The sequence below is a fragment of the Pinus tabuliformis genome, chromosome 4_1, assembly GCF_031772625.1.
Source record: "Pinus tabuliformis cultivar Carrire ecotype Pingquan chromosome 4_1, CPIR1, whole genome shotgun sequence".
In the NCBI taxonomy this organism is placed as follows: Eukaryota; Viridiplantae; Streptophyta; class Pinopsida; order Pinales; family Pinaceae; genus Pinus; species Pinus tabuliformis.
This window is the reverse complement of record NC_142303.1, coordinates 507,695,524-507,713,805: the sequence shown is the minus strand read 5'-3', so window position 1 is coordinate 507,713,805 and position 18,282 is coordinate 507,695,524. Positions and strand designations below refer to the sequence as shown.

The 18,282-nt window shown below is 39.0% G+C and overlaps 1 protein-coding gene and 1 pseudogene across 1 annotated transcript; both read right to left on the bottom strand.

Moving 5' to 3' along the window:
• LOC149176774 (uncharacterized) overlaps positions 1-10,152 on the bottom strand; it is a 38,131-nt pseudogene extending 27,979 nt beyond the window's left edge.
• A 255-nt stretch (positions 10,153-10,407) lies between these two features.
• LOC149176773 (uncharacterized) lies at positions 10,408-11,307 on the bottom strand. The gene has a single exon (XM_089421566.1). It carries the CDS (start codon positions 11,305-11,307, stop codon positions 10,408-10,410), a length of 900 nt encoding a protein of 299 aa, XP_089277692.1.
• Positions 11,308-18,282: the final 6,975 nt, after the last annotated feature.

Here is an 18,282-nt window from a genome sequence, read left to right as displayed (position 1 = left end):
TGATCTAATGTGGTTGTACACAGGCTACTCTAAAAGGAAGAGATTTTCATCCTCAATGTTCATATTCTCACAGAGATGGTAGATCCTTTCGATCCATGGTGTTTTGGGAACTGCCCAGTGACCCGTTTCACTATCGAGCTCATGAGAGTTCGTTCTAATCCTGGCTATATTAATTTTCTTCTTTGACCTAGTTAAAACAAAGAGTTACTTTTGGTCTTCTAGGGTGGGGTTGATGACCTCCTTATAATATCTTAATTTTCTTTTAGCTCCTAAATATTTCTCACACCAAATTATCTCTTTGAACTTAGAAGTAACAATATTTTTAATGCTATTAATGTTTTGCAATGCAACATTCTCATCGATCTCCAAATGGTTTAACCAAGACCTGGTGTCTTTATACCAACCCCATTTGAGCCTTAGGTGGTTTTGGCTGGAATTTAAATCTATCTTAGGATGTCTATGGTCTCCTATGTTATTGAGTTTGTGCTTGTACAACAAAAGCCTAGTCATAGGGGAAAGACCCACTTCTATAAGGAGAATGCGATAGGGTGCATTGCTTTTAATTTTGAGGTTATACGTTATAAAACACTTCTGGATTTTCTCAATCTTTCTCCAAGACTCTCTAGAGATGCTGCAACCCCAAACCTTACATCCATATAAGATAACAGGAGTGACTAAAGTTTGAAAGAGGAACTTCTTTCAAGTTGATTATGTATATGCCTGTGTGTAGCTACTTATCATGATATAAATTTTAAATCTAGGTATCATTTTCTTTTATGCATGTTATTGAGGGAGCGATATCCATCGTAGATGTCTCCAACTATAACCCTCACGATAAAAATAGATAAAAAAATATAGGATAAATTCATGAAAACCCTTAGTATATTTTCAGACGCTTACTCACGTGCACTCACCTTTAGAGGGATCCTTATGATATGTTTCTGTAAAGTATAAATTTCAACTTATATGTTTAGAATACCCTGACTCTTGGCATATGAAATTTACCTATCTAAGGTAACTTAGATAAGAAGGAAGAGACCATATTTGTTATTGTCCTTGGTATTAATGTTATTACAATTTTTTTACATGTTGGTTCTTGGAATAGTTGCAGATTTTAATGCTGCCAACATGCAAAAAATGATGTTGTAATGTTAATTCAGGTCTGTACTAATCCTTGAGTATATAATGAATTGTGATAAACTTTAGTGTCATCATGTGAAGTACAATGATTAAAAACAACAATGCAGATTTTGAATATAGATGATTTCATCAATGATAATAGTTATGAAGCTAGTTATACCTTTGTTGTCCTTTTTTCACTGGTTGGATCTTCAATGATAATGTGATATTCGTGAAGGATTGTTGGTTGAATCCTACATTGACATTTAGGGTGACAAAGGAAAAGGAAAGTGCTAAGGATTTCTCACTTGGATTAATCAATAATCGTTTCATGTGCATAATTTTACTCAGTCCTCTACCTTGGTTTGGAATGGCAAAGTAACCTAGTGCCATTTTATTTTGTCAATTTACTTCTCCATATTCTGCTAAAACTTATGCCAGAGGCTAAGATGAGTTTATGACAAAGTAATAGCTTTTTTTTTGGGTTTTTTCTTTTATAGAAGGTAGTGCAAAGTCTCCTCAATTTGGGGTGATTTTTATTGTATTTAACATTAAGGTGAAACTTTTCTCTCTTTTATTATAGGGTTAAATTCTACAAAATAATTTTTAGAATTTTTTAATTTCAGATCCTGCTCAAATTTCAATACATATTCATTGTACATTTATGTTAGTAAGCATCTGCATCTGACATATTTATTGTGATTGTGAGCAATGCATGCCTTGTTTCATAAGATAGGAACTGCATTACCTAGAATGAAATCTCTCTCATCAACCCATAAGGAATACATGGTTGATGTGAATTTAAAATCCACAGTGACTGCAACTGAAACAGAGAACAAGGCAGGAGGATGCTATTGCTAAGTATGTAATATTGCTTTGTCTCTTCTTGGTGGCTGAGTTTTTGGCAGTACTTAGTTGGATGTGGAACCATCTTCAGATCTCATGGAGCATCATTGGAGTAGGATACATTTCTCATGTTTCCCTAACAATAATGTATATCAAGAAATGGGAGACTGGGATATGCAATTTTTATGTAAGAATTATATATTTGGTGGAAGATTGTTTTGCATGCTTGTCATTAAGCAAATAAGCTAAAGTAAATTTTTTGAAATGGATAATAAAGAATGTAATGCCTTAATGCATTAATGGACTTATTTGGTCTTTAGCATCGTTTGTGCATAACTGATGTTTTCTACTCTTTATTATACGACATTTCCTCTTATTATAAGACAATGCTTATTGTACTCTTTGATAGGAAGATATTTTTTTGAGAAGGTTATTCATTACCTTCCTAAAATTGACTGTCTTCGAAGGGTGTGGATAGTGGGAGCACACACTTTCATATCATTGTCTATCCCTACTTTTATTGTAGCTTTATTTTAAGAGAAAATATAATCATATGTTTTTTCTTTTCCGTGTTGTCATGTGCTCACCCCCCATTGATAGGTTGGTGAGAATGAGATTGCAGCTACCTTGTGAGACCCAATCAACAATTGGCTCACAAACAATGAACAAGAACAATTGGGATTAGAACCTCTTCAATCAAAAATTGACTTGAAAACAATGAACAAGAACAAGTGGGATTAGAACCTCTTGAACTACACCTCATTGACAGAATTCAATGTTTGTTGTTAGTGTAAATCTATTTTTTGTAGGGTTAGTTAAAATATTTTCAATATTTTTCCTACAGAGTTATTTTTCTCCAAACACCATTATTAGTTGATAAATATGTGGCTAATGGAAATAGAGTTTGCAATAACTTATGTCCAATATGTGGCTACTGAAAATAGAGTTTGCAATAACTCATGTCCAAACTAGTTCTAATGGTTCTCAGCCTTTGATAGTAATGCATAGTGAGTGATTGATTGCTTCCTCTGTTAGGAGTGACTTCTTGTCATTTGGAGTTACTCTCTTATGCATTAGTAGTTCTAGCACTATAATCCAACACTTTATCATTTTTAACCAAGGAACTTAGCCCCTCTACTAGTAGGGACTGCTCGTACGACAGTCGATCCCTTTTTTACTTATGCTTTCGACCATTTTGGAAAGCAAGTGTTTAATCATGACTCTTACCTAATTCCACTCTCAAGTCTCTAGTAGGTTTTTCTTTATGGTGACATTTCTCTATTAGGATTATAGCTGTGCTAGTGGTGACATTGCTCTATTAGGGTTTTAGTTGTGTTGGTGGTGACATTTCTCTATTAGGGTTGTAGTTGTGTTGATGGTGACATTGCACTATCGATATGATGGGTAAATGGTAGGGATGGGGGTTATCATTTGGTGAGGTGTGATATTGAAAGTGTATGTAGTAAAAAAGACAACATAATGAGGACACAAAGAATGTCATAAGATAATATTAATAAGCTAAGAGAATTTGAGGTATTTCTTTTTCTTAAAGTATTCCATTTGAATTTGTTTATAGTTCAATATTGTTAAAGATGCTGAGAACACAATCTATTGTTTACAGATAGGTATTGCAACTAAAAAATAAATAGAAGAACATGTATTTGAATGACCATATTTAATTGGATAACTTTTTTTTAATTTTCCAATTTATTTTAATTATATTTTTTAAGTATTTTATTTTATATTATTTTAATATTTTCTAAAGATTTTTATTGCAAACTTTTTTGGGCTTTTTAAAGTGTAAATTAATAAAATATATTTAATTAATAAAATATGACAAAAATATATATATATTTTTTTATACATAATTCAATTTAAAGTTTTATATCTGTAATGGTATTAGTTAATAAGATTATTACTTTAATTAATTTGTAGTTTTAACTCCAAAAATAAGATTATTACTTTAATTAATTTGTAGTTTTAACTCCAAAAATAAGATTATTACTTTAATTAATTTGTAGTTTTAACTCCAAAAATAAAATTTACAGTACTAAAAATATTATTTTTAATTTAATGCTTAACTTTCCATAATGTTATTTGCTGGAAAGGTCATAATTTCAGCCAAGTCACAATTTTAGTGAGACCTTAAAAGGGGGAGGCAGTAGCATCAATTTTTTATGTGGAGTTTGGTTTTAGAATTTTTTGCACAAAAATATGAGTTTTCGAGTTAGAATTCTCATTTTGAAGTCATGGTGCTAATTAAGTCCATGTCTAAAATGTTGCCTAATATTTTATCTTTTAATCATTTCCTTTGGTATCCATTCTTCACCAATGTGAAATCTTCACAATCTCGCACAGTACATTTTTCTCTAATATATTAGTAATACTTTCTTTTTCTTGAATGATTTGAGCATGTAACATTGAACATGAGATTTTTTTTAAGAAACCAACCTATAACTCACAAGATCTAGGCAAGAAAGCATAATATCACAATTAGGGAACAACAATTTCCTCAAAAATGTGCTTCACAATTTTAAATAAATCACCCACATAACTAAAGTGATCGTTTGATATTTAAAATCACTATTTCACATTGGTTAAGATGTACAAAATTAAGAAAGCCATAACCACTCTTGCTCAAAATTTACGAGACTACAAAATAAATCACACTTACTGTAGACATATTTGCAATAAAACCAAACACAATAAATGGTTGAACCAAATAAAACTGGACACATCAAAGAGTTAAAACCAACTAAAAACCATTCTTGAACATTGTAAATGAAGAAAATATAGGAGAAAATTAATTGTGTAGTCCTTCCAAAACCTTATACAATGACGCTCCATAATCCCACTTTTAATGGGATATAGACTAAGTCAAAATACAGATTCCCTACTCACTTAGAGCCTAAGCATGTGTGAGTTGAGCTTGAGCCTCAACGTGTTTATAATCTCACCTCAGAAGAAAGGTTAGTGCATGGTAGACATATTTTTTATTAGAACATTAATACTTGTCATTGAATACATCTAATTTATTAATATATGGGGATGATTAAAGTTGGCTTGGGATACACACATGAACCGTTATCCCAAAGCTACCTCACTTTTAAATCCATGTTGTTACCTCCTAAGAGAATTTAGTGATTGAAGAGAGGTTAGTGCTGGATAGATATACGGTTTATTATAACATTAATTAATACTTCTTATTGAATAAATCATTAATATATGGGAACGATTAAAGTTGGTTTGGGATACTCAGAAAAGCCCTGTTGTCACCCAGAAAGAGAGTTTAGTGCATAATAGATATGTGGTTTATTAGAACATTAATACTTGTCATTGAATACATGGAATTCATTAAAATATGGGAATAATTAATGTTGGTTTGGCATATTCACATAAGGTCATCTTGTAAAATTGGTTTCGAATACTCATATGAACCATTAGCCCAAAGTTTCTTTACTTTTAAAACCATATAGTTTTTTACAACTAAATAACTTTGTTGGTTGCTTCGTTTTAACTCTTGTTTCAAGATTGTGGTAAGTTGATGGGTAGTTATGTTCTTGAGTTGGTAGCTCAAGCAATTGGGAGCATAATTTGTTCTCATATCTATTTGGATTCAATTCCAAGGGACATATTTCACCCATTGTGATAAGGCTCGAAGAGTAAGCAACCCTTACGATAAATGCCACTTTGGTGGGGTTGCAATATCTGAACTCTTCCGAATTCATAAGTTATTAGTATATGTTTCTTAGGAGATGTTTGATATATTCTTGTCATTAGAGTGGAAGCCTAAATGTTTGCTCCGGGGCCTTGTCCAAGTTACTCTAATAGATTATCATTTCACCATGGTAAAATAAACACACAAATAAATTATAAGCATCATAAGTTATTCTTGTTCATTAACTTAATGACAAGGTTTTTTTTGGTATTGTAGTGTTCGCATTGATGTCAATACGAAAGTAGTGATGTAGCATGGTTTGTTTGTAACATATGTAACTTGTTTTCATTTCTATGGCAATATTGGGAGTAGGTATTGAAGATTTGAAGCTTACTCACAGATTTGGATGACTAATTGTTGGTGTAGATAAAGTGAGGGCATGAAAATTATTTTTCCATTGACATTCCGTGTTTTCATCTCATTGATCATGTACAACAAGGGTTTTCAACCCAGAGTACCAGTTTATAACCAACACTTGCAATCCTATGTCTACAAAAGGAAAAGCCATATGCTTTTCCTAGTGAATTTTCATAAGGTATTGAGTGTTGGATCTACTGAGCAACTGAATTGGTTTGTTGTAACATCCTCAGGCTGATTTTCTATGTAAATAAAATAAGACCAAGGTCATGGGACATGTATTCCAAGCCAAATGGAGGGAAAAGCACTATAGTGGGCATCACTTATGGTTAATTAATGGCTATCGAAATTGGAAAAGGAAAAAAGACATTAAATAAAAATTTAATATGAGAAATAAAGGAAAATAGGAAAAAAGGGAAATGAGGAGATACAAATATGCATGCAAGGGAAATAAAAGATAAATTAGAGGAAAATGAAAGAAAAAGGCGAAAACAAAAATGAAAAGACTAGAAACCAGTGAGAAAAAGGCATCACAGAAACATTTCACGACTTTTCTTAGTTCTAGCTGTTGATCACTTTCAGAAATAAAAATCTAAGAGAAGAGAGAGGAAGCACTTGGACATGAAATTAAGAAGAGGAAAGCAAGGGAGCACAAGGAAAGATTGTAAGAGTAGCTACAATAGGATGAAATTACAGATAACATGTTTCATGTGTAGGTTTTAATCCTATATAGAAATTACCTACAAACGAATTCTTGAAATAGAAATATAAAATGGCCAAAATAAAACAAATAAACACAAAAATTTTCCCTAGATCCAAAAACTAGGACTACCAATTTTTTTTTTATTATGTTCCTTTCAATTTTACAATACATTTTTTTCCTCTGGAAAAATCAATAATATTTCATTGATGATCAGTATAAACATGAGAGTCTGTTTTTACATGATATTTCGGTTTCTTCTTGAATGCACTACCACGCAGGGTATGCTATCAGTGTACTATCAGTATGTTGTTCTTGCCTTCAAAATTTACATAAATATTCACAAAAATAACAGTATATGTCTGTAGAGCTGTAGTCTAAATATATATTGCTGCTATGGTGTAGCATGCTGACCCAGGGTTGGGTACCCTGGATCTATATATGGCCGATGGTAAAATGTATGCTCCTGTTGATTGATGGTCTCCGTGATCTCCCAAATGCCTCTGTCCATCAACGCTGCCTCCTTGGAAATCTTGTCGGCACTCCTATTATGCTCCCTGTAGATGTGAGAGATGGAGATATGGTTAAATGCAGATTTGAGATCAAGTGCTTCATTTAAAATAGTGCTGAGTGAGTGCATGTGACAAGTTGCAGTGCCATTTATCCACTTAATGATGATCTGTGAATCCCCATAGATGTTGATACTAGTGCAATGGTGTCTCAGAGCGAAGTGGAGAAGATGTCGAAGGGTAATGAGCTCAGCGAAGTTGTTTGTGCCGGCTCCTAATCCTGCTTTGATCCTATAGTGATGATTTTCATTTATGTGGAGGATGAATCCTCCACCACTGCTGTGAGTGTTGGCAGCGCCATCGAAGAAAGCCCATGGCAAGCTGGTGTCGATGGGGGGTGGCGGGCCAGGCTGACGGGTATTTGGAGGTGGAGGATCAGGCAGTTCGCTCAGTGCAGCAATAATGTTTTCCTCCAAAATGGGCCAATGGATAGGCTTGTTTTCAAAGATGATATAGTTTCGCGCTTTCCAGATTGACCAGTTTACGATGATGGGTAGATTTATCAGTTTTGTCCCTCTGTTATTTTTACCCCATTCGGTCCATGCTCTGATTATATCCGTTCCTGTCCATTCACCTGTATAATTTGTGTGAGGCTTGAGATTGCTCCATACGGCTTTTGTTGCCCGACACTGCAGGAATAAATGATATATGGATTCCGAGTCCGCCTTGCACAATACGCACCAGGTGGGACCATGAATGGCTCATTTCATAAGTTGGTCCCCTGTGGGGATTTTGTTTCTCAATAGACACCAGCTGAATAGTATCGATCGAGGGGATGCAGATAATTTCCAAAGGCTCTGCCACCAGCTTGCACATTCTGTTGGTTTTTTGGGCTCAATGAGATGTATGTACCCGTCCTTGGGAGTATATACTCCATGATCCGCTCGGTGCCATATAAGCTCGTCAGGTCCCTCCGATATGTGAATGTGTGATTCCACTAATGCCTCCCTGTATTCGTCCCAAATTGTTTGCCATCTCTGCGGGAGGTTTAATTGAATCGCAGATTTCCATGCCTGATGGAAAATATCTGATTGATCGGGATCAGCTATCTGGGATATGACATTTATGTTGTGAGCTGAGAGGTGTGCGATGAGATCATGTGGGAGCGTATGTCGACCACCGCAGCCGGACCATGGGTCAAGTCCGATTCTAGCTTTGTTTCCTGCTCTGATGCGCCATACCAGATTGTCCCTGATGAGAGGGAATGAGTGTATGAGAGCCTTCCATATCGAAGAGATGCCTGATTTATTCCATCCCGGAAGTCTAGCCCAGTCAAGTATGGAGAGAGGCCATATATATTTGTGGTAAGTGATCTTGGTCCATAGACTTTGTGATGTCAGAAGGGCCCATCCCATCTTACCCGCTAGTGCTTTTGCAAAAATCGGGAGCTCCTTTAACCCCCAGCCTCCCCATTTCTTAGGAAGGGCGATCTTATTCCACCCTATCCATGCAAAAGTACGTTTGTCCTGATTCCCAGCCCATAGGTATCTATTACAGAGCCTCTGCAATTTTGTTAATATGTTCCGAGGGATCCATGCCATAGCCATCCAAAATACAGGGGTGGCTTCGAGAACAGATTTTATGAGGATCAATCTCCCTGCCCTGGAGAGGTATCTGTGGCTCCAGCAAGATAGTCTTTTCTCTATCTTTGATACAAGCCATACCCAATCCGCAATCTTCTGACTGGTCGGCTTGAGCCAGTATCCCAAGTATTTGAGCCCCCTTTCCAGTGGCTGTGGGCTGTATGGGAATGCCATGCTAGCAGTGTGAGATTCATTTACCGATGTGCCTGTCATGGTGATAGATGATTTTGCTCTGTTTACTTCCATTCCCGTTGCCTTGGAGAAGAGTTCAAGGATGTGAGAGAATGAGGTAGTATCTTGTACACTGCCATCCAGTAGAATTAGAACATCATCTACAAATAGAAGATGGGTGAGGTAGCAGATGTCGGATATTTTAAGACCTCTGATGGTTCCTTCCCGATTTGCAGTGATGAGAAGTCTGCTTAGGGCTTCGATAACCAGTAGGAAGAGTAATGGCGAGAGTGGGCATCCCTGACGAAGCCCTCTTTCAGAGTGAAAAAAATGTGATGCGGATCCATTAATCAGGATGCTGTAAGTGGGAGAGGTGATGCATGCCATGATCCAGTTGATGAGAGAGATAGGGAAACCTGTATGGATGAGGATCATTTTGATGTACAGCCAGCTCACCCAATCAAAAGCTTTGGAGAGGTCGATTTTAAGCAAGATACATTTGAGGTGCTTGGTCCAGATAGAGTGAATGGCTTCTTGTGCCGAGCCAATGGCTTCATGAATCTGCCTGCTCTCCAGAAAAGCAAATTGATGGGGAGAGATATGTCTGGACAGGATGGGCTTGATCCTATTGGCTATGATCTTGGAAATGATCTTGTAAAGCACATTGCAGAGGGATATGGGGCGGAATTCATCAAAAGAGGATGGATGATCAGTTTTGGGAATAAGGCCAATGAAAGTAGAGTTGATGGCATGGTATATGCTACCAGTGGATCGGCTTTCTTCTACCACCTTGAGTATGTCCTCGCTCAGGAGTTCGAAAAATGCTGCATAGAACTCGATAGTCCACCCATCCGGTCCAGGGCTTTTTTCCTTTTTGAACCATTTGATCGTACTCTCTAGTTCGGCCATCGTGACAGGTGCAACTAAGTCTTCAGCATCATCCTCCTCGATAAACCGGGGGAAGTGACCTGCCACATTGATGATTTCTGCTAGATTTGTGCCAGCCAGATTTTTGTAGAGGTTCCTGAAGTGAGTGGTTCCCAGGTTTGATAGTTTATTGAAAGTGTCCGCCAGGCCTCCCTCTGGCATAGGTAGATTCCAAATGGTATTTGCCACTTTCCTTCCCTTTACGAAGTTGTGGAAGAATCTAGAACTTTCATCTCCCGCTTGCAGCCAGATGGCTCTACTTCGAAGCCTGATAGATTCTTCCCTCCCTTTTAGGATGATGTTCCTTTGGTTCTCCAGTTCCACAAGCTTAGTCTTGTCATCTTGAGATATGAACCCTAAATTTCGCTCATCCAGGAGACCCTCTAAGTCTTTTTCGATCTTTGTGAGGTGCTCATCTTAATTTTTCTTTTTCTCCTTTGCCCAACTAATTACAAGGTGTTTTAGCTCTGTAAGATTCTTTACAAAGCCCCTGGCTAATGAGGGTTCTCTGTCGATGGGGTGAGCTTTCCAGAATGATGAGACCAATCCTGAGAAACTCGGATCTTTTAGCCACTGATGGTTGAATTTGAATGGGGCCTTGGGCTTCTGGTGAGGCCCAAATATTTCCATGGCAATGGGTTGGTGATCTGAGATTCCTCCAGTACTTACCCATTGCTTAAAAGATTGCAGCCGCTGGATCAGGGGACCTTTCATCAGAAATCTATCCAGCCTTCTGGCCAGTGCAGCATCTCCCGTTCTTCTGTTTCTCCAAGTGGGTTGCGGCTTCTGCACAGGTATGTCAATGAAATCATGTTGCTCCAGTAGCCTGCTTATGTAATCTGTGATGGGGTCTATCTGTGTCGCCTCTCCCCATGATTCAGTGTATCCCAAGGAAAAATTCAGGTCTCCCCCTATTATGGTATGGTCGATTGATAGGAGGTTGCGGCTGAGAAGGTTTCTCCAGAAAAGTTCCCTATGGTGACAGGGCCCATAGATATTGATGATCCTCAGGGGACAGCCAAGATCACTGCAAAAGATGTCTGCGCCAAGGAAACCCTGTCCACCCCAAGAAGACTCCATCTTGATAGATATGGGGTTATATCCAAGTGCCAGACCTCCGGACCTACCCATAGCATCCGAGGCGATAAAGTTCCATTTGGTCCCGACAGAGGTTAGAGCACGAACACAGTCTTCTGCAGATCCAAGGGTTTCTTGAAGGAAGATGATATCCGGGTTCTCGACTTCAAAAAGTCGTTTAAGGGCTAACTTTTTTGGGGTGCTAGCCAGGCCCCTACAATTGAAAGAGATAAACTTCATGGCGGACCAGTTTTAGGGGGGTTAGTTGCTCTAAGGACCCCTACGATGGTGGCTTGTCGCCCTGCTGCGACTTCAGCTCCTGCATGTCTGATGGCTTTTGTGAGATTTGATTTACGGCCGCGTGTAGTTGTGTACCCAGGATCCAATGGGACAATACCCAGGCCCGATGATGGAGAGGATTCCAGGCGGGGAGCACGGGGACGGAGGGAGTAAGGATGAGATGATGATGATCGGGATGTGGGGGGCGAGGGGGGCGGAGAGGGGAATGGTAGCGATGGCTGAGCCGATGAAAGAGAGGTAGGAGGATGGGGAATATCACACTGTACCATAGTGCATGCAGTGGTGGTGTTATGCGCATATGATGTATCAGATGTGATAAAGAGAGAGTTTGGAAGAGTCCCCGGAATAATAGCGGCCGCTGCAGCTGCCCGTGCCCTGGTCATTGGTGGCAATGGCGGATCTCTCTGATGCTCGAGCGGTCGTGAAGGCGGGACAGGAAGTTCTGCATTTTGCAATGGCGGTCGCTGTCCTGTAGGGTGTCCACTGGTCCTTAGAGATATTGGTGCCGATGTAGAGACCCCGCCTGCTGTCGGTCGGGTCTGTTTGGGAGATCCATCCTGGGAGGAATTTAGTGGGCAATCCTTGTACACATGTCCTGTTTGACGGCATCTATTGCATCTGAAGGGAACCCCTTCGTAATCCAGCAACTGAGTTTTACTGAAATTCCCCCATCTCAGTGTCATTTTGCCTTCTAACCCCTCCCTAGTGTCCAGATAGACCAGAATGCGAGCCATAATCCTCTTATTTGTGTCGTTGTAGGATCGATCATGATCCAAATATGTTCCCAGTGCGTTCCCTATTTTAATGAATGCTTCCTCGGACCAATATTGAATCGGTAGCCCCGGCAGGTGAACCCATATTGGTCCAGCACCAATCTGTTCCCGATCCGGATCGAATAGAGGGATCCACCTTTTTAGGAGTACTGGAGCCGTCTCTATATGCCAGTATTGCGCCAATACGGTGTTTGTGTGCTCCGCTTCTGCAAAATGGATGGAGAACCATCCCCTAGGGAGTTCAATTACGTCTGGCAGCTCAGTGATCAATCCACCCCAGATCTCTTTTGCCCATGCCTTCAGTCTTTCCGCTGAGTATGATCGCCCTCGCACATGCCCTACCAAGGTCGTGCGGGCCAGAGCCATGGTTTCTTCAAAGTTCGATGGGTCGCTGAATTGAACTGAGGTATCTTTCACCGTTTCCCTCGGGCATTTCGTCTTCTTGGATCTTGGAGCAGTAGGGTGATCAGAGAGCGGATTTGTGCCTTCAACCTTGGGGGAGCGGTTTATGACCTGAGGGATTAGGGCCGGCGTGCTGAAGCTACCCGATGTCCTAATCTCCGCCGAATTCAAGGGGTTGGGCCTCCAGTCCTGATCTACCTCAGTAGGGTTTGGAGGCGCCGAGACGGGTGGAGTCCCTGTAGGGTCAGGTGGAGGCGGTACAATCAAAATAGGAGGTCCAGAGAGGCAATTCCTGCGGGGCGAGGACGGATAGTCGATGGTGAAGTCTTCAGGTGAGAATGATGATAGTAGAAGGGCAGATCCAGGTGATAGCGGCGGAACTTCAAGCGGAAGCGAGGCGCAGGGTGATGGTAGCGGAACCCTAGGTGCAGCAAAATGGTCGGCGGAGATTTCGGTAACGGTATCAGGTGGATGAGTAGAATAACCGAAGATGTCGAAACCTTCAAGAGGGTCGGCAGAATAGTCGACCAGCTCGGTTTCCTTGTGGTCCTCCATCCCGGCCAACTGTAGGTTAGTCCGGTCGCTGTCAAAAACTGAATCACCGAAACCCTAGACCCCAATACTGTGTTGTTCGTTCCGCGCATCGCCCGGTATGCTGCGCTCCTGCGGCTAGATTAGCCTAATCCCTTACGGTGACTTCGCGAGACCCCCATCCTTTTCATTTCGACCATCTTCAATTTTACAATACATATATATACATGTTGAAGCATTCATAAACCCTAATGCATGAACCCTAGATTAGAAAAGAATTGTAGTTCTCTTGACTAGATATACAAAATACCATGGGCAGAAAATCATCATGCCCAAAACCATCTGTAAAACATGAAAAAAACCATGGTTAGGTCCACCCCCCATCTTTGTGTCCATATATATATAGGAAAAAAAAAATCCTGGGGCACTACCCTGAACCCCGTGCAAGGGGGCTACTGCCCCCCCTTTGACTAGTTGTGGAAAGAATATAACACACAACCAACGAAATGTGTGATTTCATTGCTAAGATTTTGATGCATGATATATGAATTTGATTATTTGGTTGCTTTGTTGTTATTGGCATGGGAGTTTCCTAGATTATTAGCGGTTTCCAACCTTGCCTTTCCATTTCTTGGATAGACATCATGTTATGGGTTTCTTGTTTTGGTTGAAACTTTGGATGGCTAGTAGAATTTTGATCCTTGTGAAGTGGTCTCAGAAAATTCTCAAAGGTGAAGGGTGGAGATGGGATTTTTCGTGGAACTCTCTGGAGATGGGTGGAGATTGGAAATCTCCTGTGGGTATGTTTAAGAAAGTTGGAGACATCGAAGATTACTTAGTTTTTGTTATTTATATACTCATTTAGGGGGAATCACTGTAGTTGAGGGTTGAGGTGGATTAGACACTAGAATCCCTGGTTAGTTCTAGTTTGATTTATCTCATGAGATCCCACATTCATGCTTGGAATATGACACAGGGGCTATTTGCTAAAAGAGAGATTTGGTTCAACGCAATCTATGGTTAGGTGGTATGTGGAAGTCTCTAAATTGGTTGACATTTGCATATGTTAATATGAGTTTTTTTCTTAATGTGATCAATGAGCACATGTGTTGATTATTGTGGTGATTTTATGATTGGTTTTTCATGGATTGATTTTTGTTATATGTTGGTTATAGGCCCGGTCAAATGATGTGCTCTTGTTATGGATCTGGTTCACAATTTTATAATTTACTGAATGGATATGTGAATTCTTTGGTTAACTAGTGTTTTTCAGCTAGTTTGAGATGGCATTGAGATTTCTTGATGGTTCTCTGACGAATTTAAGAAGACATCGAACATATATTGATTCATGACTTGTAGTTTTTTATTTTTACCATATGTTTTGATCCAAATGGATCCGAGATAACTCTCTAAATCTTCATGAAACTTTTAAAAATCATTCCCAAGGCCCAAAATCCTTTAAAGGATCGAAAATATCACAAAAGGGATGCCCTTAGCATGGCAGAGAAAAACTTCAAAATGAAGAAAAACACTATCGGGAGGCCCAAAACCCGTGAAATCCATGAAAAAAATAGAGTAATTGAAGGTGGGACAATTGATGCACAGTAACCGTCCGATCTGGCCAATCAACGGTCCAAATCGGATTGGTAATCACAATCGGTGGTAACCTTCAGCAGAGATCGACACTTAACAAATATATATGGTGATGATGAATGGGGAAGTTAATATGGACCGTCGATGAAGCGCACAAATTGACGACCCATATTACATCCCCAGATCGCTATCGGAGGATTACGAAAGTGCTTACAACGGCACAAGGGTTATTGTGATGAGCGATTGCGATATATCGCATCGCCGCATCGCATCAGAACTATGTAGAGGAGAGGTTACAATCGGCAGGGCTCATGTGCAATATGTGATATCACGTTGGAACATGGAGCGGGGCCGATATCAATACACCTTGCAACAACCGAATGCGATAGCATTATAAAGGAAATTTGATATAATTTCAAGTCTGTAACAAAGCCATTTTTAATGTATTTTCACAATTTTCGTTGTATTTCCAAAACACAAAGGGACGGAGCCTTCCGATATGCGATAGTGACTTGTGGGCGGACCCGATAGGGGAATGAATCATATTTAAAGGACTTTGAAGTCCGGTATATTGAGTTTTGGTGGACTTTCTCTGTTAAAATGTATTTTCACTTTAAAAATAGAGCGTAGCCGTTTCAGGCATTTTAGAGACCCGAGGCACTCTAGCGCTGTGGAATGGGTATCCACCTCCTCTCCATGCATTAAGCAATGATTGTATAACGTTGGCAGAGGGATTCAATGCGTTCAGAGGATAGGGAGACTAAGAGCTGATGATATGAAATGAACAAGCAGCGTGGTTGGCTTTAAAAGCCACAAACAGAGAGCAAACGGGCAAGTAGTATTTTCAGGCAATTGCCAAGACAGAGTTAGCACAATGATTGAGAGCTGTGAGGGAGTCTGTGTACTCAGAGGAAGCTTGAGGGATTAAAGTGAAGCTCTTGTAATTGAATATGTTGTGTGTGAGGCTCAAATTGAGCTCACTATTGTAAAAACTCTGCTTGAAGACTTAATAGAGAGGCCACCACTGAATGCTAGACTAGGAGATGTAGCCCAAGAGTATTGGGTGAACTCCTTATTAAATCTGTTGTGTTTTTATGTGTTTTGTATATTACAGTCTTTAACTACTCCAAAGTCTATTTATTTCACAATCTGATCGATCCATTGCATAAAATAACATAGGAACATCCATGCACATAAGTTTTTAATACCTTATTATTGTCTTAGATCTCATTATCAGATCAAGTGGTATTAGAGCTTTAGGTTGGTAAGGTTAGACAAGCTTGTGCTGGACTATTAGTGAATGATAACTAGATCAAAGCTTAAATTAGGAGAAGGAGAATTGGTTGAAACTAACCCAGAAATTGGTAGAGTCTATCCTAAGAGGAAAATGTCAAAAGAAATTCCTTTGGAATCAGACTCTTAGTTCATGGGCAGTTTCATGACCATGAGAGCCATGGTAGAAGAAATGTATAGAGAATTTAAGAAAGGTCGAAGTGAAGATTCTTCCACTCCCAAACAAGATGAAGGAATAGAAGAATCTCTTATAGATGCCCATTCTGAATGCAAAGGGAAAGGAAAATAGGTTCCTCTGTTCACACCTCCTGATAGCCCTGAAAATAAAAAGAAGAAAACTTCTTTGATTAAATTAGATGTTAAATTTGATTTTCCTATTTATGATGGAGAGCTGAATGCAGAGAAGTTAGATAACTGGATCAGACATATTGATGTGTATTGCAGGGTGCAGAATATTGATTCAGATAGGAGTAAAATTCAGCTGGCCAACCTACGCCTTGGAGGAACTACCTTGGTATGGTGGGAAGGGAGAACACAAGCTGACTTAAAGAAGCATGGTAAAATTCTTTCTATTTGGAGTGAATTTGTTTATCCAATTAAAAAACAATTCTATCCACTAGCTTATATGTAGGAAGCTATGATGAGTTGACAAACTCTTTGCCAATTAAAAGGGAAAAGTATACAAAGCTACACCCAAGAGTTTAGAAAAAGATCTTTTATTCTAGGCATTTCTTTAGACTCACCTGAAACTTTGCTGAAGTATATAGGTGGTCTACACAGTTATTTGACACATACCATTCTCATGTTTAACCCTACTAGCATAGATGAGGTATCTGTTCAGGCTACCCATCTAGAGGCTAGAGGCAAGAATGTGAACCCAAAGATTGGAGGATCATTAAAACCCATTGCAAGCATGAACAAGGAAAAGAGGAAGCAGAAATGGAAAGAGAGGAAGGCAAATATTGTACAAAAGCCCAAATCTTCATGCACTCACTGCAAGAAGGATGGTCACGATGATGAACATTGTTGGTCTTTGCATCCGGAGCTGAAACCCAAGAAGTTCGATGGCAAGAAGAAGAAGATTGTTGCTGTTGTACAAAAAGATTTGGGGCCAGGCTCAGGTGATGAAACAACAATTGCAGCCACAGTTATAAAAGGTAAAAATTATGAAGCATCTACTAGTAATTCTGCACAAACTATTGATAGTGAAGAAAATGAGAGAAGAAGACATGAGCTTTTTCATATTAGAGTTATTTCCAAGCATCAAAAGATTGATACTTTATTTGATAGTGGCTCACAATTAAACTTCATTTATGAAGCAATTGTAAAGAAATTGGGACTACTAACCACACCTCACAAGAAACCATATCCATTAGGTTGGGTATGTGATAAAGCAAAACTACAAGTGACTAGACAATCAAAACTTAGGTTTTCTTTTGCATCAGCATTTGTGGATGAGGTTGAGTTAGATATTGTTCCCTTGGATATATGTGGAATTGTTTTAGGAAGTCCTTACTTGTATGATAGAAAATCCATCTTCTATAGAGCTAAAAATAAGTATCAACTTGTTAAAGATGGAAGAGAATATATTTTAAGAGCTCACAAACTCAAGAATAATTATACTCTCATAAACTCAGGGCAAATGCAAAGAATTGTAAATTCATGAGAGCAATTTTTACTGATGGTTGTAAAGGAAAAGAAACCTGATAAAACCAATGTATTTGAAGGCTATGATGCTAAACAGCAAGCTGATTTAGAAAAAGTTGTTTCAGAATATGATGTCTTATTTCAAGAACCTAAAGGTTTGCCACCCAAAATGGAAATTGTACATGATATTAATTTGCAGCCAGATGCTCCATCGCCTAACATCGGAATGTATAGGTTATTAACTTTAGAGAATGCAGAAATCAAGAAGCAGGTACAGGAGCTAATTGAGAAAGGGTTCATAAGACCAAGCACATCCCCATGCAGATCCCCAATAGTGTTGGTGAGAAAGAAGGACGGTTCATGAAGGATGTGCATTGATTACCGAGTACTGAATAAAAAAACGATAAAAAATCGTTATCCCCTTCCTCGTAATGATGATCTATTGGATCAGCTGAAAGAGGTTGTTTACTTTTCTAAGTTGGACCTACATAGTGGTTACCATCGGGTCAAAGTAGCAGAGAAAGATTCATGGGAGACTGCTTTCAAAACAAAGCAAGGGCTGTATGAATGGCTAGTTATTCCTTTTGGCTTAACTAATGTTCCTGCCACTTTCATGAGAGTAATGAATGATGTACTCAGGCCTTTTATTGATGATTTTGTAATTGTATATCTAGAT